The following is a 26,554-nucleotide window of genomic DNA, read 5'->3' as shown; positions in this document are numbered from 1 at the left end:
TTTCATGTGTCAACAAAGATGTCAGAATGTGACACAGATTGATAACATCAACACCTCAAAGTGTAAGCTAAGATACGTATCATACACGGTGACAAAAAAAGTTTATTGATGTACAGGTCAGAATCAACAATCACATTTTTCATGCAATAATTCTCAGATACGTCACATTTAATCAAAGTTAAGTGGAAATCGTGATACGGAAATTGTTATTTAAAAGCATTTTATAAGTATTTTAAATACTTTATATATCTTGTCTTATATTTTAAAATTATTCTAACATTATACATTTGTGTAACAGTAACGTACATGCTCAAGTATAATATTTAAAATTATAATTGTACAATTTTTATGCTAAATAACATTTTTACGGTTTATTACTGTTCTTAAATGCTAATTTCTTTTTCTTATTCTAATTTTGTAATAATAAGAAGAAAATTAATAGAAAATTACAAATAATAAAGTTAATAAATTAATTAAATTACAAGTAATACAGGTACAATTTTTATAATCATTTTTAAATCCTAATTTTTAGTAATCCTAAGATTTAGTAATAATAGTAAAATTCTTATAATAATTCTTAAATACTTTAAAAATATTGTTGTATTTTATTTAGTAATATTTCTTATATTTATATTATATTTCGTTATATTTATTATTTATAACAATTAATTAATAGAAAATGACAAGTAATAAAATTTATAAATTAATGAAATTACAATTAATACAGGTACAATGTTTATCATTTTTATTAGCATTTTTAAATACTCATTTTTAGTATTTTTTATAGTAATTTAGTAATAATACTAGTAAAATTAAAAGTAATAATGGTAAAAATCTTATTATGATTTTAAAATCTTTAAGAAATATTGTTGTATTTTATTTAGTAATATTTCTTATATTTATATTATTTAAATAGTAAAATTAAAAGTAGTAATAACAAAATTCTTATAATAATTCTTAAATACTTTTAAAGTAATGTCATATATTTATATAACATTTCTTTACATTTCTTATTTATAATAATTATTATTATAATGATTATATTTGTTTATTTGTAATTTACCTCCTTTTATTTATTTATTAACTATTATTTTTTCTTACATTAGTAAGTTATATTGCTGTATTTTAATTAACATTTTTGTCCAAATTGTGCAGCCCTAAAAACACAGAAAACCTGGAGGTTTTGAAATCAGAATCATAATTTTAATCAGAATAGAAGAAAAAAAAAGCAAAAAAAAAAAAAGCATAACTTCTGCTTACCTTCATTGTGAAGGTCATCCCGCCTCTGATCCTTTTCCCTTTTGATGGCCGACCTTCGATAGACCACATGGACGCGACCTTTGACCTCCACCTCCTGCTGGCCTTTCTCTAGCGGCTCGATGAAGAACTCTTCATCATCAGTGCGAATCAAGCCTGCCTGAAACCACACAGAGATCCATTAGACAAACACAGACGATCAGAATCAAAGAAATTAAGTGAGCAGATCCACCTTGAACTACAGGATCATGGTTCACATTTGCTTTGACATGCTTAATCAGCAAGAGTTCAATTTCCACATTAAGATTCAATGTCAGACAGCAGGACAATCTTATAAGCAGGACAAATATGATTACCCTCGCGTCTGTCACTCACTGAGACTGCGGGAACTGTTCAGGGAGGAAACGGAGGACAGAGAATGATGGGAAGGAAAAGCACTGGTGGTTGCAGAAGTGTCTGCTGGAACCATTGACTGATATTTGATTCAAACAAATCTGTTAGACTGTTCTTCTCCACCACAAACCCCACTAACAACAGACACTGTTTAAGACTCCTTCACTTCAGAGAAACAACATCCAAACGGCTGTCACTTTAATAAAAGTCCCGTCACATCGACTAAGCCAATATGACACTCCAGTACGGATTCTGACGAGAACATAAGTGCTGCTTGCCTGTGCAAGCCTCGCTGGGGCTGCTGCGACACCGGATGTTCTGGATGGTTAAAAGATGTTCTGATATAGGTGGTTGCTAGGGGCATTGTGAATCGTTGTTATGATGTTTTAGATGGTTGCTAGAACATTCTTTAAGGCTGTCAAGTATTCTAGGTGGTTGCTTGGGTGCTCTGGACTGTTGCTAGGGTGTTTTACATGGCTGTAGAGTGATTTAGATGCTTGCTACGTAGGTCTGTGTGTTTAATTAAAATTAAAGTGAAATTGTGTTATACTGTAAAATGAAATTAATTATTTAAATGATTGCTTTTTATCATTATTAAATTCCTTATTCTAATTTACTACTAATAAAACAGTAATAGCAAAATTAATGGGAAAATTACAAGTAATAAAATTAATAAATTAATAAAATGAAAGGTAAATGTATTCATTTGTAATTATAATTTTTTTTATTATTGTTTTTAAATGCTCTTTTATTTCTTATTCTAATTTAGTAATAATAATAATAATAATAATAACAATAGTAAAATTAAAAGTAATAGTAGAATTCTTATAATCATTTTTATTGTTCATAAATACTTTTTTAAATGTTTCCATGTTTATTTTGTAATATTTCTTATACTGATTATTTTTTATATATTATTTTTATATCATTTTAAGTTATTTAACCCTTATTATCCTTTTCTTTATTTATTTTTATTACTTTTATTTAACAATATTTGTATTATTATTAACAATAATTTAACCTTATAATACTTAATTAATACTTAAATATATATTTAAGCATAATATTTAGTATTATAGTTTTACAATTACACTGTAAAATGAAATTATTATTTATTACTGCTCTTAAATACTAATTTCTTATTCTAATTTAGCAATAATTATAGTAAAATTAAAAGTAATAAGAGAAAAAAATAGAATTTTTTAATTATTGTTTGTAAACACTTTTTTTTAAATATTTGTATTTTTATTTTGTAATATTTCTGGTTTATTTAATCTTAATATTTTACCTAATATTACTGGGTTTCATTTATTATTTATAATAATAGTAATAATAATAACAATAATACAATTATTATTATAATATTATTTTAATTATTTGTTATTTATCCCTTATTATTATATTATATTATTTATTTTTATTTCTTTATTATTTATTATTAACAATAATAGTATTTTTTTAAATTTCATATTAATAACAATTAATAACAAACTTAATATTTCTATTTTGTTTACATTTTTCTTTAGTAATATCATGTTTATTATAATAATACAACAACAATAATAGTAATATTTATTATTATTATTATTATTATTTATATACAAACAAAGGAAAACCTGGACATTTTAAAAAGAAACATATAAATCAATTTAATCTGAAAATTCAAAATTAGATTTTTTCACCTCTCCTCTACACACATAAACTGAGATCAGGAATGAGTTACAATGCAAAACTCAATATTTAAGGTTGGGGGTTTCAGAAAAAAATCCAACCAAACCAAAACCAATAAACAGAGACACCAGTGAAAAAAACGACTTCGGTCAAGAACACTTTTACGAGTACAGCGCCTTTTTGTTTAAATTACCATCAAACTGTCGTTTCAGGCTAAACACGGCCAAAAAAGGCCAAGAAACAGCAACAAGAAAAGCATCCACAAGCTTTTTTGGCAGAAATGCTATAAATACACTTTCAGCAATCCAGACCATAATAGACTGTGTTCAGCCTGCACTTGACCAACAGGACGAACTCCTCCTACCTGTGATTTCAAACTGCATACATTTGTATATAAGCTTAACATCAGCAGAGAACGAAATGTGCTCAGTGATAGGTGTTAGAAGAGAGTTGAAATTGTTCGAAGGCCAGAAAATCCCAAGAGCCAAGGCCAAAGCTCTTCTTCTGCGGCTCACGCTGTTTTCACGGAATGGAAATTGAACGCGAATTGAGTGTTTGGACAGACGTTTGCTCAATGGATGGAGCCCAACATCTGCACCAAACCGCTCGGCCGTAACCAAACTCACAGAACTAGAGCTCTTACCTGAACAAAGGCAGAAGGAAGCTTTTTCATCTGGAATACAAAGACTGTATGTGCGCCATAATGTAGGCCAGGAAACACAAAGCCCAAGCGGTCATTATTTTTAATTATTGTAATCTTTGCTGCTGTTACAGCTCTTTCTCCAGAGGAACGGCGGACTCATGCCGAGTTTTGCAGAATTCATTCAGGTTTGGTTAAAGGATGTGGGATTTAGTCAATGTCATAATACTGACCTAAAATACAACTTGCACAAGATTCTCACAAAAGACTGAAGAGTGAAGGACTCTTTTCACACCAGGCAGAAATCTATCGCCCAAAACATCCTGGCGAACATCCTACAAAACCACACGCATGAACAAACATCACTTACTCTTACTTTAGAACATGAAAATGTCTAGTTAAAGCATGCTGAAACCCACAAGTTCAAGTTCAGATTGTGGGGTCACCACCTGTCCATCATTTTCCACTTCCTGTGCACCTACGTGACCGAGTCCTTCTTGACAATATGAGCAAACCTGACGCTTCTTTAAGCTCGAATATACACTAAATTCCACATATCAGCTCCAATGTCTTTGAAGGTGGATATTTATAATATAGCGAGACGCGCCGTCCAGCCCCATACGGGCGCAAGCATTTCACACACGCAAGCTAGAAGAATCACACATGAGTAAAACGGCTGAGTAAAAATGACACGCTCTGGAGGAACAGATTTAACTCCGACAGTCAGTCTTCAAGCACATGAACATGCATTTAGAGGTTGTATAGTGAATTTAATCAAAACAAAATAAACTAGTGCCAAATTTACAAAGCAAAGATGGCACAGAAGCACTTCTGAAGTGCATTTAAACTGTTTAATGCTGCACAGGGGTGGCATAAATGCATTTGCACACCAATTACAACTGTATAGTTTCATAGTACGACCTGAGGTGGGTCAGAGCCGGCATAAGTTAATCTGGTTTTTATGCAGCATTACATACTTACAAAGAATTTTGAGCAGACACAAAGCAACCTTAACTCAGATGTGCAAAGAGGCATTTAGTTCACCCTTCATTGGTGGCACAGAAGCACTTCTGAAGTGGCATTTAGGTGTCTCTACACAGACTATTTAATGCTGCTCAGAAGTGGCATGAATACATTTCCAGAACATATACAACTGTACAATTTTATACTATAGGTCTGAGCAGGCTTAATCTGATCTGGCTTTTATGCAGCATTGCAACTTTACACTTTACACTTTTTGCACAAAGTTTACACAAGTTTCCTAAAAAGCATAATGTTTACAACAACCAGAAACAGATGCACATCTAAGACTGAAATTATCTGCACTAGCCTGTAAGTGAAGCGTTTTCAGCTGAATTAATAGCAGAAACTTAATCATTTGAAACAAAAACCAAACCTGAGGAGTATCTTGCAAGCATAATGAAAAAAGCAACGCAAATACTGTGAAATAGATGCAAGACACTCATACTTCACAGACCAGACACTGTATATGGGGGATCGAGATTGTAAAATCGTCCCTTCAATCTGTTTCTCAGAAATGCGACTTACTGAAGAAGGTGCAATACTGTAAAACAGAGTTGGTTTTTCCAAAAACTGCTTGACAAAAAAAAAAAAGAAAAAGACAAAGAAAAGGCAAGCGTCCAGTGGTGAGAAAAACCCAAAAATCTTTCTTCATTGTCACACCACAGCAAAACATGTAATTTGAGGGAGATTGTTTGTCAACCTATAATTTGTAGTCAGGAGCTCGGCCTTCTGTTTGAAGTAAACAATTCTGGGAGTCAAACATTTGGACAGTAATACATTTTCTACTTACATTTCTACATATATGATCAGCAAGGGTGCATTAAATTGATCAAAGTGTCAGTTTAAGTCGTTTATAATGTTACAAAAGATTTACATTTGAAACAAATGCTTTTCTTTTGAACTCTCATTCATCTGTGAATCCTGAAAATGTATCACAGTTTCCACAAAAAATATAAGGCAGCACAATTGTTTTCAACATTGCTAATAATCAGGTGTTTGTCAAGCAGCAAATCAGCATATTAGAATGATTTCTGAAGGATCATGTGACGCTGAAGACTGGAGTAATGATGCTGAAAATTCAGCTTTGATCACAGGAATAAATTATATTTTAACTTATATGCACATAGAAAACTGGTGTTTTAAATTGTAATAATATTTCACATTTTTAATGTTTTTACTGTGTTTTAATTCAAACAAATGCAACCTTGGTGAGCAGAAGAGTTTTTAACAATATTTTGATTCGCATGGACATGTCATTTGGACATGAAATCTGCATTCAAGGCAGGCCCGGCTTCACCAGAAGCTTGGCCCACCCTGGCCCCACACTAAATAGCCTAACAGCCAATCACAAATTGGAGCGATATTCAATTTGCTAGATTTTAATTTGTCTTTTTTTCTAACCGCTCACACCCCGAAACATTTTAATATTGTATATAGTTTTCGCGCTATCAATACGCAGGGTATTGAAATCGCTTTTGCACTGTTTACTTTCACTTTTGCTTTCGTGATTAACACGCACTATGTGTAAAGAATGTTTGTCATTGAGCACTAAGCAGCAAATCCTCAAGCATGGTCTGTCAGTCACGTCTCTTATTTTCTGTTTTATCAATGATCGATTTAGAGTTTTATCCCCCTTGGCCTACCCCCAAACCTACCCATTTTATAGCTAATATAAAAGGCATTTAAAACGTAACTGACCAAAATGTGCAGGGAAATCTCTCTCTGTACAGTAACAAAGAAACACATGACAGACAGATAAGTACAATCACAATTATTTATTTATTGCGAAAATGTCAAAATTAAGCAGTACCAAAAGCAGTCCAAATCATGATATAAAATCATGATAAAATCACTTAATTTTGTAATTATGTTGCGTTTTGGTCTATTATTTGGTTCTATTGTTAGTCACAGCATGTCGGAGAAAACGCCTTTTGTGTCTCACCACGGCAAACAAAGTAAATATTACATGAATGGTTAAACGATTGCAGAAATGTTATTTATTTTAAGGGTTTAAAGTGTAGTCTTGTTTAACATCATGCATCTTGGAAGCGAGCTGCCAGCAGAAATCAGACGGAACAGAACAGAATGTTATCATTTCATACTGAGTGAACGATTAAACAATTTAATAATGCAACTGAAAACATAAGGTCATTGATATGACAACTAAAAATAATAATAATGAAATTAACAGGGATTTTAATATTCATAAGGATTCGTTTTTAGGTGTCATCAATGCATAAGTATTTGTACATTTAGATGCTGTGAATAAGTCAGTATGGTACATCTTAGTGTCTGGAAAAACGTAAAAGTAAATGTAAGTTTTATATAACCACTTTTTGCATAAAATACATGCGAATTATCATGAGATCACGTTGGTACAGATGCTTTCAGTTTAGAATTGTAGTGTATGTTTTCCAACTGAACTAAATGTTTTTTATTTTTATAAAAATGCTAAACGTCAGTGAAGGCGATGCCCCGGTGGTCAATTAATGTAATCAGTGTATGACCATACATTGTGTAACACCAACATACATCCATAATGTATTGTGGCAGGCCGCCCGAGCTCTCTTCAGCGTCGCCCTGGAAACATACAAGGATCAGCTGGCACCACTCAGCACGGACCGAGCCGTCACAGCTGCCGCTCGTTACCGCTGCTCATAAAATCCAGCACCTTGAACTGCCAGTGGAGAAGCTCCTTCCTGGAATGCAGACGCTAACCTCTCTTTCTCTCTTACCTAGACAGCAGCCTGTGACGGCTCGGCCACGCACCCTCACGGTTCACGGGAAGAAGAGACTTGGAGCACAGCGCACTGAAAGGACCGCACGGAGCTCCCCACTTTGAGTTATTTTGCACTTCGATTGTCAATAAATTCACCCTCCGGGGATTTTTGCACCAGACAACCTGTTGTGTGATTCTTCTCCCCGCCACACTGGTGGAGAATGCGGGCAGATTGAGAAGAATCACCAACACGTCTCCCGTGACCTTGCTGATTTTTTTTCCTCTCTCTTTTTTTTTTTTTTTTTTCCCCCGCAGTCAACAAACTTTGGAAAAAAGACGGCGCTCCTTCCCCATCATGGAGGATCTGCTCAAATGCTTGACAGAGGTCAGCGTACGTCAACAACAGATCGTAGAGCATATCGCCGGTCGCCAAGGGCAGGTTGAAGAGGAGCTCGCTGCTCTCCGCCTCGCCGCCGCTCAACGTGTGCCGCTACCTGATCCCCGCATCAAGGCTACCCAGCTGCTTCCTAAGTTAACCGGGGATGATGACATCGAGCTATATTTACAAATGTTTGAGACAACGGCCACCCGGGAAAACTGGGATCAGAGCGAGTGGGCTCGGCTGCTGGGACCCCTGCTGACCGGAGAGGCCCAGCGTGCGTACTTCTCCTTGCCAACAGAACTCGCTGAAAGTTATGATAATTTAAAAAAAGAAATTCTCGGACGTCTTGGGCTGTCCCCCATATCAGCCGCCCAGCTGTTCCATGAATGGGAGTATAAGCCACGCCACCCAGCCCGCGCCCAAGCGGCTGAGCTCGCTCGACTCGCACGACACTGGTTGCTAGAAGGAGCACCCACGGCTGGTCAGGTAGCGGAGCGCGTGACGATTGACCGGCTGCTCCGAGCTCTTCCCCCGGCCGCCAGGAGGGCGGTGGGGATGACTAACCCCACTACCATCGCTGAGCTCGTCGGATCCATCGAGCTGGCGGAGGCAGCGATGCGTCGTGATCCGGGGGAGCGAGCGCCGTCTTTTCCCCGGAGGGTGGGACAGGAGCGACGCGCGCCGGAGGGTACCCAACGCACAGTACACAGGCCCGCGGCTCCCGGCCCGGTAGACGAACCGATGCCTACGGAGGACCCTGCACCCCCACCCCGCACATGGATGGCCGGCTGTATTGTGCATAGGGAACCTCCGCGAGGAGCCCCGCGGGCGGAAGTCAAGATCAATGGGCGGGCAGCCCTAGCACTCCTAGACTCTGGAAGTTCGGTAAGTCTGGTTCAGGCCGCCATATTACCGCCCCGAAAAGATTCCAAAGCTCACTTACCCATCACCTGCGTCCATGGAGACACCCAAAACGTCCCCGCTCGCAGAGTAACCATCTCCGCTGCGCCGGGGGCGTGGCCGGTTGAAGTCGGTATTCTAAAAGAGCTGCCCGTCCCGGTGCTCCTTGGAAGGGATTGGCCCGGGTTTGAACAGCTGCTCCTCGCTACCACTCAGCCAGCCAGTCAGGCCGGGAGCCGCCGCGATCGTCGGAACAAACGACATCCACGCCGCCCCGCCCTGTTAGCGTCCGACAGCGGGAGAGATGGTGAGTCCCCCTCCTCAAACACTAATGTCTTTTTTGATGTTTTCCAGCAGGTGGCGGGAGGGGGCTCCTTTGCCAAAGCTCAGCTGGAAGATGACAGACTTAAGCATTGCTGGACCCAAGTCCGTGTCATCGAGAACCAAGAGCAACAACCAGCGCCCCATCCTCTCCCGCACTTCATCGTGAAAAACGGCCTGTTGTACTGTGTCGCCCAGCGGAGGGGGGAGGTAAAAGAGCTGCTCGTGGTGCCAAAAGGGAAAGTGGAAATGATTATGGAACTTGCACACGCCCACCCAATGGCTGGTCACCTTGGGGCTGCAAATACCGCCCAGCGCATCCGGGACCGGTTCCACTGGCCGGGTCTAGACGGGGATGTAAAACGGTTCTGCCAAGCCTGCCCGGCCTGTCAGAAGACCTCGCCACGAGCACCTCCCCCCAGTCCACTCATTCCGCTTCCTATAATAGGGGTACCCTTCGAGCGAATTGGAATGGACCTGGTGGGGCCGTTGCCAAAGTCTGCCCGCGGACACGAGCACATCCTGGTGATCGTCGATTATGCCACCCGGTTTCCAGAAGCCATGCCCCTGAGGAAGGCTACAGCAAAGAACATCGCCAAAGAACTCTTCTTGCTCTGCACCCGAGTCGGCATCCCAGCTGAGATACTGACTGACCAAGGGACCCCCTTCATGTCACGGCTAATGGCTGACCTTTGCCGGCTGCTGCGAGTAAAACAGATCCGAACGACGGTTTTCCACCCGCAAACAGACGGACTCGTAGAACGGTTTAACCAAACATTAAAGCAAATGTTGAAGCGTGTGGCGGCGGAAGACAGAAGGGATTGGGATCTGATGATCCCCTACGTGCTCTTCGGTGTCCGTGAAATTCCCCAAGCCTCCACCGGTTTTACACCGTTCGAGCTGTTATTTGGCCGTCAGCCAAGGGGATTACTGGATGTGGCTCGAGAAGCATGGGAACAGCAGCAGCCGGCCCCTCTCCGCTCCGCGATCGAACACGTGAGAGAAATGCGCGAGCGGATTGAGAGGGTCATGCCATTAGTACGGGAACATCTGACGAAGGCGCAGCAGTCCCAACAGCGGATATACAACCGGGCGGCCCAGCCACGAGAGTTCCAGCCCGGGGATAGGGTCATGGTGTTGGTCCCCACCTCAGCTTGTAAATTTCTCGCCACCTGGCAAGGCCCATATACGGTAATTGAACGCATTGGACCGGTTACTTACCGACTGCGTCAGCCCGGCCGACGGCGTGAAGAACAGCTCTACCACGTTAACCTGCTTAAGAGATGGGTGGGGACCCGGGAACAACTCACTGCCCTAGCCTCGGTTGACCCCGCTGTCATCGACGTGGGGGACCACCTGTCGGCCGCCCAGAAAACCGAGCTGAGCCATCTGGTCAGTCAGTTCTCCGATGTGTTCTCAACGCGTCCCGGGCAGACCAACGTTATCCAACACGACATTCGCACGCCACCTGGAGTCATCGTGAGGCAACGTCCCTATCGGGTCCCAGAGGCTCGGAGACAGGCCATCGAAGATGAGATCAGCGAGATGCTCAAGTTAGGGATAATTGAACCATCTCGCAGCGCCTGGTCCAGCCCGATCGTCATGGTACCAAAACCAGACGGCACCCTCCGTTTTTGTAACGACTTTCGCCGGCTCAACGAGGTCTCAGAGTTTGATGGATATCCGATGCCCCGTGTTGACGAGCTACTCGAACGTCTGGGGAGGGCCCGGTTCATCACTACCCTCGATCTCACAAAAGGATATTGGCAAGTCCCTCTCACCACATCGGCAAAAGAAAAAACAGCCTTCTCCACCCCTAGTGGGCACTGGCAATACCGGACCCTCCCCTTCGGCCTCCACGGGGCCCCAGCCACGTTTCAACGAATGATGGATGTTATCCTGCGTCCCCATCAGAGCTATGCCGCAGCTTACCTCGATGACGTAATCATCCACTCTGAGACCTGGCAGGACCACCTAGAGCGGCTACGGAGGGTGCTCCTGGAGCTCCGCCGGGCTGGACTGACCGCCAACCCCCGGAAATGCCATCTTGCCCTCGCAGAAGCTCAGTACCTGGGATTCCGGGTTGGACGAGGGCTGATCCAACCGCAGAAAAAAAAAAGGTCGACGCCGTCTTGTCAGCGCCCCGCCCAACAACCAAGACCCAGGTACGAGCCTTTTTGGGGTTGGCGGGATACTATCGCTGTTTTATCCCTAACTTTTCACCTTAGCATCTCCCCTGACAGACCTCACCAGGAAGGGGCAGCCGGAGAAACTGATGTGGAACGACGAGCTTGAAAAGACCTTTCAAAGCATCAAAACCGCGCTCACCACCGAGCCCGTCCTGAGGGCTCCCGATTTCAGCTGCCCCTTCCTGCTACAAACGGACGCCTCAGACACGGGCCTGGGGGCGGTCCTCTCCCAGGTCCGGGACGGTGAAGAACACCCCGTAACTTACATCAGTCGTAAGCTGGCCCCGGCAGAGACCCGGTATGCGGCAGTGGAAAAGGAAGCCCTGGCCATTAAGTGGGCGGTCCTGGAGCTCCGCTACTATCTGCTGGGACGCCGCTTCACCCTGATAACTGACCACGCTCCGTTACAGTGGATGGCTCGCGCTAAGGATACCAACGCCAGGGTGACGCGGTGGTTCCTAGCGCTCCAGGACTTCAGCTTCACAGTAGAACATCGGGCTGGGACAGCCCACTCCAATGCCGACGGTCTCTCCAGGCTATGGTCAGCTTACGCAGGTCTGTCAGGGCGCACTCCCCACCCACCCCTATCTTTCCCGTTTTACTGTCCTAATTCTCGTTACAGGACCAGCGCGACGCTTAGGGGGGGGGGGGGAGTGTGGCAGGCCGCCCGAGCTCTCTTCAGCGTCGCCCTGGAAACATACAAGGATCAGCTGGCACCACTCAGCACGGACCGAGCCGTCACAGCTGCCGCTCGTTACCGCTGCTCATAAAATCCAGCACCTTGAACTGCCAGTGGAGAAGCTCCTTCCTGGAATGCAGACGCTAACCTCTCTTTCTCTCTTACCTAGACAGCAGCCTGTGACGGCTCGGCCACGCACCCTCACGGTTCACGGGAAGAAGAGACTTGGAGCACAGCGCACTGAAAGGACCGCACGGAGCTCCCCACTTTGAGTTATTTTGCACTTCGATTGTCAATAAATTCACCCTCCGGGGATTTTTGCACCAGACAACCTGTTGTGTGATTCTTCTCCCCGCCACAGTATAGTGCTCTATTTTCACACACTAATTTTGTATTTAATATACTAAAAATTGTTCTTTAGTAAGATAATCTTAAGAACATCTAGTGTACTCAGCTGTGTATTTTGAGGCACTATAAACTAAAATGGGCTTTTACCATAATATCTAAAACCCGGGCCCACCTCAAATATCACTTGGCCCACCCTTCACCTCATTTCTGGAGCCGGACCTGATTCAAGGACAAAATTACAAGGTTAGGGGTTTATTTAAATGAGTAAATGTAATCAATCAGCAATAATTAGCTATTATCATATTTGCGAAGTGTCTAAGCTGTAAACAAACTTTTAGAACTTTGTGCACATCCCTTCTAAATCCAGCATGAACCTGCAGTCAGTGTGAAGTCACAGGAGCGCGTCGCTTGCGTGACACTTTCTAATGGAATACCGTGTGATCCGTCACTGATCCGGCATTGCGGGATGGGAACATGTCGTACATCACGCAGAGAGTTTCACACTAATTAACGGAGATCGCAACGAGCGCTAACGGAAACGGGCATAATGCTCTCACGCCACGACTTCATCTTTCGTAATCCCATCCGCCAACACAACGGGAGTAACTCCACATCACCCCAGCGCTCTCTGCACTGTCAGGCCTCAAAATAAACAGGCTTCATATCTAGTGCAATACCAGCCTTCACTACAGGAAGAGTTCAAGCACTTCTGTCATCATTTACTCACTCTCATGCCGTTCCAAACCCGTATAACTGACGACATCAAGGTGAATAAATGATGACAGAATTTTTATTTTTTGATTGAGCTATTTGGGGTCTGACATGGAAACATAATAAATCCCGTGCATCAGTTTTCCCGGAAGGTCACGTGCCTGTGGCTTTGAATGCGTCTATGATGGAAACACAAATAGCCGCTTCTTGATACGGATAATACTCCTGTTTCCAGCACACATAGTGAACATACATTTACGAAATTAGACCTTATGTCATCGCTGCTACATCCACATTTACCTCAGTACACACTCATAAATGTATGAACACACATTCAAATCTGTGGGATTTTTCCGCCACGGAAGCTAAAATCGTGCTTAGGAAAGTTAGAATAACCGACTTTTCTCAGTTTACACTTTTCAGAAATAAAGTATTACTTACCAGCTTGATGGATTAATGCAGCAGTGCTCAATCCTGCTCCTGGAGATCTCCCTGACTGCAGAGTTCAGCTCCAACCCTGATCGAACACACCTGAACCAACTAATTAGGATCTGAAGGAGCACTTGATAATTACAGACAGGTGTGTTTGGTCAGGGTTGGAACTAAACTCTGCAGGAAGGCAGATCTCCAGGAGCAGGATTGAGCACCCCTGGATTAATGGATTCCCTAAAGAACGGCTCCAGAGAGTCTAGTCGTCATTAGTCGAGAAAGCGGCGTCTTTATGCGGTTTTGTCAGATCTTCCGTTTCAGCGTCTCCCGCGTGTAAACAAAAACGGCGCGAACTGTGATGTTTGGTTTACGGACTAATGATTCTTTGGAATCGATTCAAAAGAATCCCCGACGCAGGTTCGAGTTCGCTTGTGAGTCGCTTTTACTCAGTGAATCGTTCTGAAGCAGTTCACAACTGACTCCCTCAGCTAAACCAAGAGTCATTTTTCGGTTATGTCCGATTCGAGATGAACCGAAAACAAAGACTTTGACTGAAAACCGTTATGTGATGGTTACGTTTTTCTTTAATTTTATCCTTTATTAAATCACTTTACATTTTACAACAGTAGTCAGATGCTAGGCCTCAATAAAGACGAAAAAAGAATTAAAATGAATTAAAACAACAAATAAAGAATTTACAAAAAATAAATAAAAAATAAAAAACAATAAAAAAAACTATTTACTAGATTATGAATAGTTTTTTTAGGCATTGCTGACCCTCTGATTTCAACAATTAATCGTGATTAATCACATCCAAAATAAGTGTACATAATATATGTGCGTGTACTGTGTATATTTATTATGTATATATAAGTACTCACACATGCATGTATATATTTAAGAAAAATATGTTATGTTTATATATTAAATATATTTATATATGAAATAAATGATATGAATATATACATGTAAATATTTTAAATATATACTGTATGTGTGTGTCTTTATATATACATATAAATATTAATAAATATACACAGTACACAAACAGACACACACACGTTTGTTTTTGTGAATTGTGGGGACTTTCCATAGACTTCTATAGATTTTATACTGACAAAACGATATTGTCTATCCCCTAACCCAACCCTAACCCTAAACCTACCCCTTACAGAAAACATGTTTGCATCGTTACACTTTCAGATAAACATCATTTACTATTTTTAATCATTTTAGGGGGCCAGCGGTCCCCACAATGTCAAAAATTTCAGGTTTTACTATCCTTGTGGGGACATTTGGTCCCCACAATGTAGCAAAAACAAGTACACACACACATATATATATATATATATATATGAACAAAAACTTTTATTTTTGGATGCAATTAATTGTGATTAATTATTGCCCAGCACTAATGTTTATTAACTGTTCAAATGATGACATGAAAATGAAAGAGTATATTCATAACAGGCCTTATATTGTAATTTACTAATGGTACAAAAGATTTTTGCTCATTCTTTAGGATGCAAATTTACGTTTGATTTAACTACAAGCGAAACTTTGTTTGGGTGACATGAACCATAATTGATACAAACAAAAAATTTAATTAATTAATGCAAAAGATTGCACACATCGGCTTTAAATAAATAAGCTTTAATCAGAAATGTGTCATGAAAGTGTACATAAAAAGGCCGGCTCCTTTATGTCAGCGCTGAATCTTAAAAACAAGACATCTCGCTTCTGTGAGGACAGTGTAAACTTAAGTGCTAGCTAGTGACGGCACGTTTCAGTTTCCCCAGAATTCAGGGAGGTCGGACTGAATCTAGCAACCACAAAGATCTTGGACGCAGAGATAGAACATATATGCTTTCACAGCATTCCATATTGCCATGCATACCCTAAACTGGATTTGCTGTGGGTTTACCATGGAGCTAAAGTTAGAGACCGAGATTCAGCTGACGGCTCAACTGACAGCTGTCACGTTTGGTTTTAAAGGGTGTTTTCACACGTGCACGGCAAACTTTTAAAACCTGCACGCTTTGGGTGAGCATTCATTACTGTCTGCGTGTTGATTGATTCAGTGAACTAGATGAATCTGCAGGCTGCAGTTTGTAGGGTGGGGGACGCTCTTCGACACGCAGACCCTGCAAGCCAAGACGTGCCGGTGTTGATGTTGGCGCGCTCTCAATCACACGCTCGGCAGCTGATCTATCTTTACCGTGACAGGCGTGCTTCCTCTCCCGCCTGATCCGTGCCATACCAATGACCTCATAGGCTTGAAGGGGACACCCTGCTATTCGTAAAACCTCGAGGATGCGCTTTCAAATGCGCTGCATTACAGCGGCAATTACAGTTATCACAGCCCATACTGAGAGCAGCTGTCTGTGCATTTCTGCAGGGCGCGTTTAGAAGCACATGGACCTCCATCAGCGACTGTTTGCCCAATAACCCGCTGGATGGAGGCAGTTAAAGCAGAATAAACCTTCAAATAACATCCCCTGCATTGCATAAGAGCTCTAATGTGGGGCTGTTTTGTGTCCATCGATGTGCTACATCAATATCATCATATTCACTGAGGTTGCATTTGACAGAGTGTGCATAAGAGCAACCAAGCTGATCAATATCGGCTTGTGAACATGTCACGCAGTGTAGCTGTCAGAAACAACTGGGTTTTATGTTTATGCATTCTTTAATCAAAAGCATTTTCATGCATCTTGCACCGCCAGAGGTTATCCATTCATCAGAAACACAAGATTTTATGTTTGCATTATTAAGTTAGGACATTATTCTATAATCAGGAGCATTTTATGCATCTTGCATTTGCAACGTTAGTACTAAAACAGAAAAGTATGTGAAATACAAATGCATCTAGCTTTGCGACATCGATTTTGTGTCGGTGCATACTGAAATGTGCAAAGTGATAAAGCAACAAAAGCGCTAGTCCTTTACAGTAAGTTTTCTCTTTCAGCTCAGCTACAGTCATGGTGAAGCAACAGACTGAAGAGAATCTTACTGAGCAAGTTAAAGTTAGTTAAATTGTTGAATGCAGCACACATTTGAAGGAAACTCTTTCTGACAGCCTGTTACTGCCACAGCAACGCATTATGTTGCTTCATACAGGGCTATATTGTAAAAGCTTGTCCATAAATTGGCCCACAGGGCTTTTCACCATGTTTTCTGCTGAATTTAGCATGCAGTGCGCAGTATGAATAGCCTCAGAACCAAAACTCTACATGCACAGCCTGAAAGACACGAGATGAGCCAGAGCGGTTATCCATTCACTAAATGTCAGAAACACCAGTTTTTATGTTTTCATCTCTAAGTGGTGATGTTACTCTTTAATCATAAGCATTTTGATGCATCTTGCATTTGCAATGTAAGGCTTAAAATATACAGAAAACATGTGAGACATAAATGCATCTAGCTACGCAACATTGATTTTGTGTTGTTGTATTCTAAAATTTATACATGTCACAAAGCACACATTGCATTCTCAGTTTTGTCACTACAGTGTGCATTAGCATGCATTTTAAGCCGTTTTCTCTTTTAGTTTACTACTGTCATGGTGAAGCAACAGAAGCATTCTTTTATAATGCTTCAATGCATTATTTTATGTTCCTTCTTAGAAGCACATATTGCAAAAGTTTGCTTTTCACCATATTTTCTGCTGAATTTAGCATGCAGCGCGCAGTACGAACTGCCCCAGCACCAGAACTCTACTTGCAGTAAATATGCATCAATTGCATGCTGCAGACACGAGATGTGTGCGAAAGACTTCAGAGACACATTTGGACCACCATACACATGAACCAGAGAGTGGTTATCCATTCACTAAATATCAGAAATAACCAGTTTTTATGTTTGCATCTCTAAGTGGTGACATTACTCTTTAATCAGAAGCATTTTGATGCATCTTGCATTCGCAATATAAGGCCTAAAAGCATATGAAACAAATGCATCTAGGTATGCAACACTGATTTTTTGTTGCTGCATTCTGAAACGTACAAGTCACAAAGCAGGCGTTGCATTCTCAGTTTTGTCACTATAGCGTGCATTAGCACGCATTCTAAGCCATTTTCTCTTTTAGTTCAACTACTGTCATGGTGATGCAACAGAAGAGAATCTTACTGAGCAAGTTAATTAAAGTTAGTTAAAATGCTGACTTGTTTGAATGGCACACACCTTTGAAGGAAACTCTATCACCACCTTAAGGTGTGTTACTGACACAACAATGCACTATTTTATGTTCCTTCTTAGAAGTCTACATTGCAAAATATTCCTTTTCACCATATTTACGGCTGAAATTAGCATGCAACGTGCTGTATGAACTGCCTCAGCACCAGAACTCTACTTGCAATAAATATGCGTCAATGGCATGGTGCAGACACAAGGTGTCTGCGAAAGTCACATTTGGACAACCTCACACATGAGCCAGAGAGCAGTTATCTATTCACAAAACATCAGAAACAAACAGTTTTTATGTTTGCATCTCTAAGTGGTGACATTACTCTTTAATCAGAAGCATTTTGATGCATCTTGCATTTGCAATATAAGGCCTAAAAGCATATGAAACAAATGCATCTAGGTATGCAACACTGATTTTTTGTTGCTGCTTTCTGAAAATTACAAGTCACAAAGCAGGCGTTGCATTCTCAGTTTTGTGACTATAGCGTGCATTAGCACGCGTTTTAAGCCGTTTTCTCTTTTAGTTCAACTACTGTCATGGTGATGCAACAGAAGAGAATCTTACTGAGCAAGTTAGTTAAAGTTAGTTAAAATGCTGACATGTTTGAATGGCTCACACATCTGAAGGAAACTCTATCGCCACCTTAAGGTGACACAACAATGAACTATTTTATGTTCCTTCTTAGAAGCCTACACTGCAAAAGTTTGCTTTGCACCATATTTTCCGCTAAATTTAGCATGCAGCGTGCAGTACGAACTGCCTCAGCACCAGAACTCCACTTGCAATAAATATGTGTTATTCGCATGCTGCAGACGCGAGATGTGTGAGAAAGGCTTGAGAGACACATTTGGACCACCTCACACATGAGCCAGAGTGGTTATCCATTCATAAAACATAAGAAACGAATTTTATGTTTGCATCTGTAAGTGTTGACGTTACTCTTTAATCAGAAGTACTTTGTTAGGCCAAAAAGCATATGAAACATAAACGCATGCAGCTATGCGACACTGATTTTTACGAACTGCCTCAGCACCAGACTTGCAATAAATATGCATCAATTGCATGCTGCAGACACAAGATGTGTGAAAAAGGACTGAGAGAGCACCTCAGTTTGGACCACCTCATACATGTTTCTGCCAGAGTTTCAGCTTTCATAATCATGTCTGGTACGGTTCAGAGAATCACTGCCACAATAAATGTTGTCTGTTCACATATTCATCAGAAGTGCTTCTGTTGTAAAAGCCTTCATCACTGTGGAGCGCGGGTGGTTTGTTTACCTGCTGTATCAGCATCTCAATGCAAGTGCAACACACAAACAGCTTGATGTTAGCACTGCAGCTGCTAAATGAGACTATAATTGTATATCATCCTTGAAGTTTACTTCAGTTGTTGCAAAAGTAAGCAATGGTGTCTATGCAGTGAGCATTTTTGTGTCAAAACTGACTATTCAGTCACTTTAAATTGCTGCAATCTTCCCACAGTGGGACTCTGAAGGTTTAAGGTCCAATAAAGAATGAGGAAACTCTCATTGAGTTGGGTTTCTCATCAATAGACACATGATTTGCAGGAACTGGAGCAGACGGTTTGTTTTGATTTGAATTTCATTTAGCCCTTTTAGGAAGAAATTACTAAATATCATTACCTGGTTAATCAATTAAACAAATTAGAGTTTCAGACTTTTTACTGATGCAGTATATAATGAAAGAAACTTGTGCTAAATACAGAATGGAATACTAGCGTACTATTTACTTTACTATACTGAATACTACTTCAAAATACTATGTATGTGAAACATGCATAAGTTTTTTAAAATGCATTGCGTTTTTAAAATCCAGTGTTGTCTAAAAATGTCTGCAAATATGCATTATAAAAAATGTTAAAGATCACAGTTTATATATGCAACTTAGTCACTTAAAATGCTTTGCATTATAGGATACAGTTTCAATTGTTGCATATGCATAAAAAGACAAACATAGTATGTCATGTAGGTATTTTATGCACACTAAAAATGTGCATACTGAGCACAGTATGTTGTAGAAATAGTAACATTTCAAACCAGTTATTTTTAATGCATTGTCATGCTTCTCATAGCAGCTACACTCACACTGCTTTCCCACAATGTGATTCACGGTTTAACCCGACTGTAATCTTGAGTATCTCAAGCATGCACATCATAAACTGTAAATGCATTTGCTGGCTGCTAATTGCAGTTTGCAAAACCATTAATGCTGCACAAATAAACACTTCTGCTGCAGGCCAGACAGCAGCTGGGTTCTGTCACTTTCATTTTGCCTTCCCTAACCAATATTTTCTCGAACGGCACAGAATGGCTGTTGTGCTCGCTTCTCGCAGGAGAGGCAGCGCAGTATCGGTTCTGTCCGGGACAGCGGCGCAGGAGACAGCGTGTCATTGTCCGCGCGGCCCTGACAGTGATTACCTAAGCGAGTAATCAATGTGGCCGTAATGAATGATCTCATTGTGTGCGCAAACGTGCTGGAGGAACAGAGGCGCTCTGTGCTGCCCCTCGCGGAAATCACTGCTGCTGATGGGAGTATTGAATTGCACCGAAAAAGCAAAGCAATTTTCGCTGCCTCCTAAAGATCTTTGATTGAACTAATAAGAGCGGAGACTACAACACAGACGTACTGTCACAGTAGCGCTGGGTCGTGTGTCGTGCAGTGACAACAACAATGCACACGCACATACATATGGAAGCTTGTTTATGCCATGGAGTAAAAATATAACGCTGTAATTTGAGACTTCTTCTTTCACAATTTGGACTTTGCATCTCACAGTTCTGATTTTTTATCTGAATTCTCAGATTATATCTTGCAATATTGACATCTTTTCTCTGAATTCTAAATGTATATCTTGGAATTATGACATTTTTCTCAGAATTCTGACTTTGCATCTCGCAATTCTGACTTTTTTCCTCAAAATTTTGACTTTACGTCTAACAATTCTTTCACAATTCTAAATTTATTTCTCAGAATTCTAAGTTAATATCTTTAAATGTAGAGTTTTTCTCGGAATTCTGAGTTTACGACTTGCAATTCTGACTTGATTTCTCAGAATTCTGAGTTTACATCTCACAATTCTGACTTTTTTTCTCAGAATTTTGACTTTACATCTCATAATTCTGACATTTTTCCACAAAATTATAAATTTACATCACATTTCTAACTTTATTTCTCGGAATTCTGAGTTTATGTCTTGCAATTCTAACTTTATTTCTCAGAGCTCTGAGTTTACATCTCACAATTCTTACTATTTTCCTCAAAATTCTGAATTTATATCTTAAAATTCTGACTTTTATTTGAAATTCTGAGTTTACATTCTAAAATTTTGACATTTTCTCAGAATACTAAGTTTACATCTGGTAATTTTGACTTTTTTCATCAAAATTCCAAGTTTACATCTTGCAATTCTGACTTTTTTTTCTCAGAATTCTAAGTTTACATCTCAAAATTCTGACTTTTTTTCCTCTAAATTCTAAGTTTGTATCTTGCTGTTCCGTCTTTTTCTCCAGAATTTTATATCCTGCAATTTCGAATTTTTTCTCTAAATCCTCAGTTGACATCTTCCAATTTTTTGTTCAATGTTGGAAATAAGCTTCCATGCACACCGTCACATAACTGTGAGACCTGTCTGTGTTTTGATTTGAGACAATGCACTGAGGAATGACCACTATCAAGGGTGCACTCACTCAGCTTTAAAGGGTCAGAAGGGTCAACTGAATCCATGCGTGTTTGGGAGATTTAGGACGGTTTGAGTCTGTGACCTGAAACAAATCCTCAAGACAGCAAGTTTCCATAAGGCACTACTCTTATTACTTGTTCCAGTTAGCACAGGATGTTGACTGTTGCACAGCCCCGATCATGTTTCAGCTGGCAAATTAATGAATCCTGTCATACTGTGGGTAAATCTGTGTACTGCGACCCTCGGATAAGGACTTGAGGGGGACAGACAGACATTATTAGTGAAGGTATGGTCAGTGCTGGTGGGCATGTGAATCTTACGTAAGAGCTGGAAGGACTGGAAACTACAGCTATTTGACAGTTGAACATGTCCGGAGGGCAGCGGATAATCAGTAAACCCAGATTTATACAACAGCTTGAGTCATTATAATGAATATTGTAGTACTGCTGCATGCATCCCAAAATCCGGTGAGCTGCAATCCTGGCATCTTCATGCAATATGAGCAGCACTTTTGAAGCATTTGATGCCCAAAATACTCCAAATTTGGAGCCCTCCTATGTTGTGCATGCCCAAAAACTCTGTCTATGTTTGGAGAGCAACTATGATGCCCAAAAAAGCTTTACGCTACTATGATGGCCAAAAATGAAAGCAAGACACTTTAGGCAAAAATAGTTTTTTCATTCACTGGTCAATTTTGATAATGCAGCTGTTTCAGACTAATGGAAAGAAAACATCCAAAATGCACGTTTGAGTGTTTCTTTTAATGCATTTATCTATCTACAGTATCAAATAGTTTACATCTTGCAATTCTGACTTTTTTTTTTTTTTCTGAGTTTATATCTCTGATTTCTGACTTTTTTTCTCAGAATTCTAAATTTACATCTCAGAATTCTGACCTTTTAATTTCTTGCAATTCTTACTTTTTTTTTTTTTTTTTACTGAATTCTGAGCTTATGTGAGTTACATTTCAGTTTTTTTTGTCTTAGAATTCTGTTTACATCTCGGAATTCCAACTTTTTCTTTCAGTATGAGTTTATATAGCACAATTCTGACTTTTTAATCTCACAATTCTGAGTTTACATCTTCCAGTTCTGACTTTTCTCACTGAATTCTGAGTTGAGTTTTTCTCAGAATTCCGTTTACATCTCAGAATTCGGACTTTTTCTCTCAGTATTCTTTTTCTCTCACAATTCTGACAATTCTGAGTTTACATCTTGCAATTCTGACTTTTTTTTCAGTATAAATTTATATCTCACAATTCTGACTTTTTAATCTCACAATTCTGAGTTTACATCTTCCACTTCTGACTTTTCTCATTGAATTCTGAGTTGACATCTTGACATTTTTTTCAGTATAAATTTATATCTTTTTTAATCTCACAATTCTGAGTTTACATCTTCCACTTCTGACTTTTCTCACTGAATTCTGAGTTGACATCTCGGAATTCTGACTTTTTATCAGAATTCCGTTTACATCTCGGAATTCTGACTCTTAGTATTTTGAGTTTATATCTCACAATTCTGAGTTTACATCTTGCAATTCTGACTTTTTTTTGGAATTCTTAGTTTACATTTCAAAATTTTGACTATTTTCTCAGAATTCTGTTTACATCTCGGAATTCTTTTTCTTTCAGTATAAGTTTATATCTCACAATTCTGAGTTTACATCTTGCAATTCTTACTTTTTTTACTGAATTCTGAGCTTACATGAGTTACATTTCAAAATTCTGTTTTTTTTGTCTCAGAATTCTGTTTACATCTCGGAATTCTGACTTTTTCTTTCAGTATGAGTTTATATCTCACAATTCTGACTTTTTAATCTCACAATTCTGAGTTTACATCTTGCAATTCTGACTTTTTTTTTGGAATTCTTAGTTTACATTTCAAAATTCTGACTATTTTCTCAGAATTCTGTTTACATCTCGGAATTCTGACTTCTTCTTTCAGTATAAGTTTATATCTCACAATTCTGAGTCTATATCTTGCAATTGTGACTTTTTTTCCACTGAATTCTGAGCTTATATCTGGTAATTCTGACTTTTTTTTTTAATTTTGAGTTCGCATTCCAAAATTCTGACTTTTTTTCTAAGAATTCTGTTTACATCTTGGAATTCTGACTTTTTCCTTTCAGTATTCTGAGTTTATATCTCACAATTCTGAGCTTACATCTGATAATTCTGACTGTTTTTTTTGGGGGGGAATTTTGAGTTTGCATTCCAAAATTCTGAATTTTTTCTCAGAATTCTCTTTGCATTTCGGAATTCTGACTTTTTCTTTCAGTATTCTGAGTTTATATCTTGCAATTCTGACTTGTTTTCTCTTAATCCTCTTCCAATTTTTTTCCCATAGTGGAAATATTAATTTGAGACATTGCACTGAAGAATGTCCCCTATCAAGGGTGCACTTACTCAGGTGAACTTGTTTCAAACTAATAGCCAGAAAACATCCAAAATGCACCTTTAAGTGTTTATTTTAATGCATGTTACTACTTGTGTCTGTAGATTACAATGTATATCTTTAAAAGTGTGTTTCTCCACTTCAGCAGCACTTGCATACGCCAAAACCTTTAGCTCTAATATGCAAAACAAAAAAATTTTGGAACCAGGCTCAGATTTTTTGTTCTGGAAATGTATGCAAATTAGACCTAATTTGCATATTTAAACGTAATAATAACTATTTCAAACATAATGCTCATCTCTTTATACACTAAAATGTGCTCCATGCTGTTTTTTTGACTCTTTCCTCACTTTTTTGGCAAAGCTGCACACACTTATGATGCCCAAGGTTGACATCTCACTGTAAGCTGTTACTCACCAGTCCATCACAGTTACTGATGGCCACCGAGGCCCTCGGCATGTCCGTTACATCCCCGGTAAACACGCAGTCTCCCTGCATCTGCTCTTTGGCCTGTTCCTCAAAATCCTCCTGCCACTGAACAAAAGCTCCAGGGGCCACGAGCCTCCTGTTGGCCCTCAAACGCAAGTGCAGCTCCTTTCCAAACACAGTGACGTTGAAGAACAGCTGTTGCCCGTTCAGGGCCGTGTGAGGCGTAACGGGGGCGCCGCGCGGGACCCGTTTCCTGCCGGTCGGTGACGCTCTCGCGGAAAGCACGTGAGAAACGAACCGGCCACGGGCGTCCGTGCTGAACGGGACGATCAGACCGAATTCACTCAACTTACCGGAGAGATTCCCTGACGAAAACAAACAGAACAGAAGATTGCATTAAAATCCGGTGTATAAACGTTACATAAGACCAAACTATGCATGTAAAACTATTATTACTATTTTTAATAATTTATATATAAATTAAGTTTTATGCATATAAAAGTTATAGGCATATGAATGGACATGCATGCAAAAATTCGCATGCACTCAGTATCTGCAGTCAGAAACACTATTTTGACGACTTGATCTTGAGTTTTTTTATTGGAGTGTTTTTAAACCGTTTGCTAAAGTATAAGATAAACTCCTAAAAACAGCTTCTCTTACCATGAGATTTTGCAGCATGTCTATAATCCATAAATAAGAGGTTTATCGTACAGTACATGAAGAGGTAAATATAATCCATAGCTGTGGCAATCAGAGCCAATGCACGAGAGTTTTCTTCTGGAAGTACACTGGAAACTTTCCTCCTGGACGCGGTTCATGAGGAACGGTGTGTTGGAGAAAGTGCCGCGGAACTGCAAAGCATTGCGAGCGTCTCTCCAACTCCACACTGACGGACACCGAGACTTTCTGCAGAGTTCTGATGGACTGAAGTGGACTGGACTCAGATGGGACAACCCATCACTGAGAGCTCATGACGACAGCTCCAGCAGAGGGAAAAAAAATAGACGACCGCCTGAAGCTCCACACGTGGAAAAAATGGCTCTTAAATGGTTAAATGTGCTTTTAATCAGAGGGAACGCAATGGTTAAAAGTAGTTAAATGCATTGGAAAGTCTTTGTGGCGATTTTGTTGAACGCTTTCGCGCATTTATACTTCAAACAAACTTTGGTGGGAAAAATGCAGAATTTGAAAAAGTCATTTAAAGGGATAGTTCACCAAAAAACGAAAGTTATGTCATTATTTACGCACCCTTAGTTTCCATAAAGTTAGTCATAAAAACAGTCCATATGACTTATGCATTGTATTCCAAGTTTTTGTCCCTGTCAGACAATGCTTTTGTCTTTTTGTTTGTTCTTTGTTTGGAAAAAATCAACAAATAAAGCGCAATATATGTGTGTGTATATATATATATATACACACACACACATATATATATATATATATAAACATTGATACAATAGTAAACACTAATTATAAAAATTACAAAAAATATTAAATGCAAAAAAGAGTTTACTGAATCCAAGTATTAATGAATAACAATAATTTATCAAACTTTTTGAGGGGGGAAACATTGCTCAGCTACGGTGAGGAAAATGCAGAATTTGAAAAAGTCATTTAAAGGGATAGTTCACCTAAAAACGAAAAGTTTGTCATTATTTATGCACCCTTACTTTCCATAAAGTCAGTCATAAAAACAGTTATATGATTTATGCATTGTATTCCAAGTTTTTGTCTTTAACAGACAATGCGTTTTGTGTGGAAAAGAGCAGCATTAAATATATGTCTCTTTTTGTTGTATGTTTTGTTTGTTTTTTGTTTGGAAAAAATGAATGAAAAAGGAACAATAAAAGTTAAGGTTTTGTTTACTGTATGACATATACTGTTAATGGACTTTGCTTCTCCTAAAATGGTGCAATATTAAATACAATAATAATAATAATAATAATAATAAAATAATATTAAATGCAAAAAAGTCAAAGTCAGATAAATTATTATTCATTAACACTTGCATTCAGTAAACTTTTTTTTGTTTGTTTTTTTGCATTTATCATTTTAATTTTGTATTATTTCTGTATTTAATATTGCATAATTTTAATGGACTTTGCTGCTCCTAAAACAATGCAATATTAAATACAAAAATATTATGTATTTTTGTATATTTGCATGCTGACTTTTTCTG

General features: G+C 39.4%; 1 protein-coding gene across 2 annotated transcripts in view; it reads right to left on the bottom strand.

The window, feature by feature from the left end:
• Window positions 1-25,339, bottom strand: part of LOC127174312 (A disintegrin and metalloproteinase with thrombospondin motifs 14) — a 70,521-nt gene extending 45,182 nt beyond the window's left edge. For both annotated transcript variants that reach the window (XM_051124692.1, XM_051124693.1), the window contains exons 1-3: window positions 25,036-25,339; window positions 24,361-24,737; window positions 1,261-1,417 (exon numbers count right to left, since the gene is read on the bottom strand). In XM_051124692.1, coding sequence (XP_050980649.1) covers window positions 1,261-1,417; window positions 24,361-24,737; window positions 25,036-25,114 — 613 coding nt within the window. In that variant the 5' untranslated portion in view covers window positions 25,115-25,339. The remainder of the gene's footprint in view (window positions 1-1,260; window positions 1,418-24,360; window positions 24,738-25,035) is intronic.
• Window positions 25,340-26,554: the final 1,215 nt, after the last annotated feature.

Source organism: Labeo rohita, chromosome 12, assembly GCF_022985175.1.
Source record: "Labeo rohita strain BAU-BD-2019 chromosome 12, IGBB_LRoh.1.0, whole genome shotgun sequence".
In the NCBI taxonomy this organism is placed as follows: Eukaryota; Metazoa; Chordata; class Actinopteri; order Cypriniformes; family Cyprinidae; genus Labeo; species Labeo rohita.
Note: the sequence above shows the minus strand (reverse complement) of the source record. Positions and strands in the feature narration are given on the sequence as shown.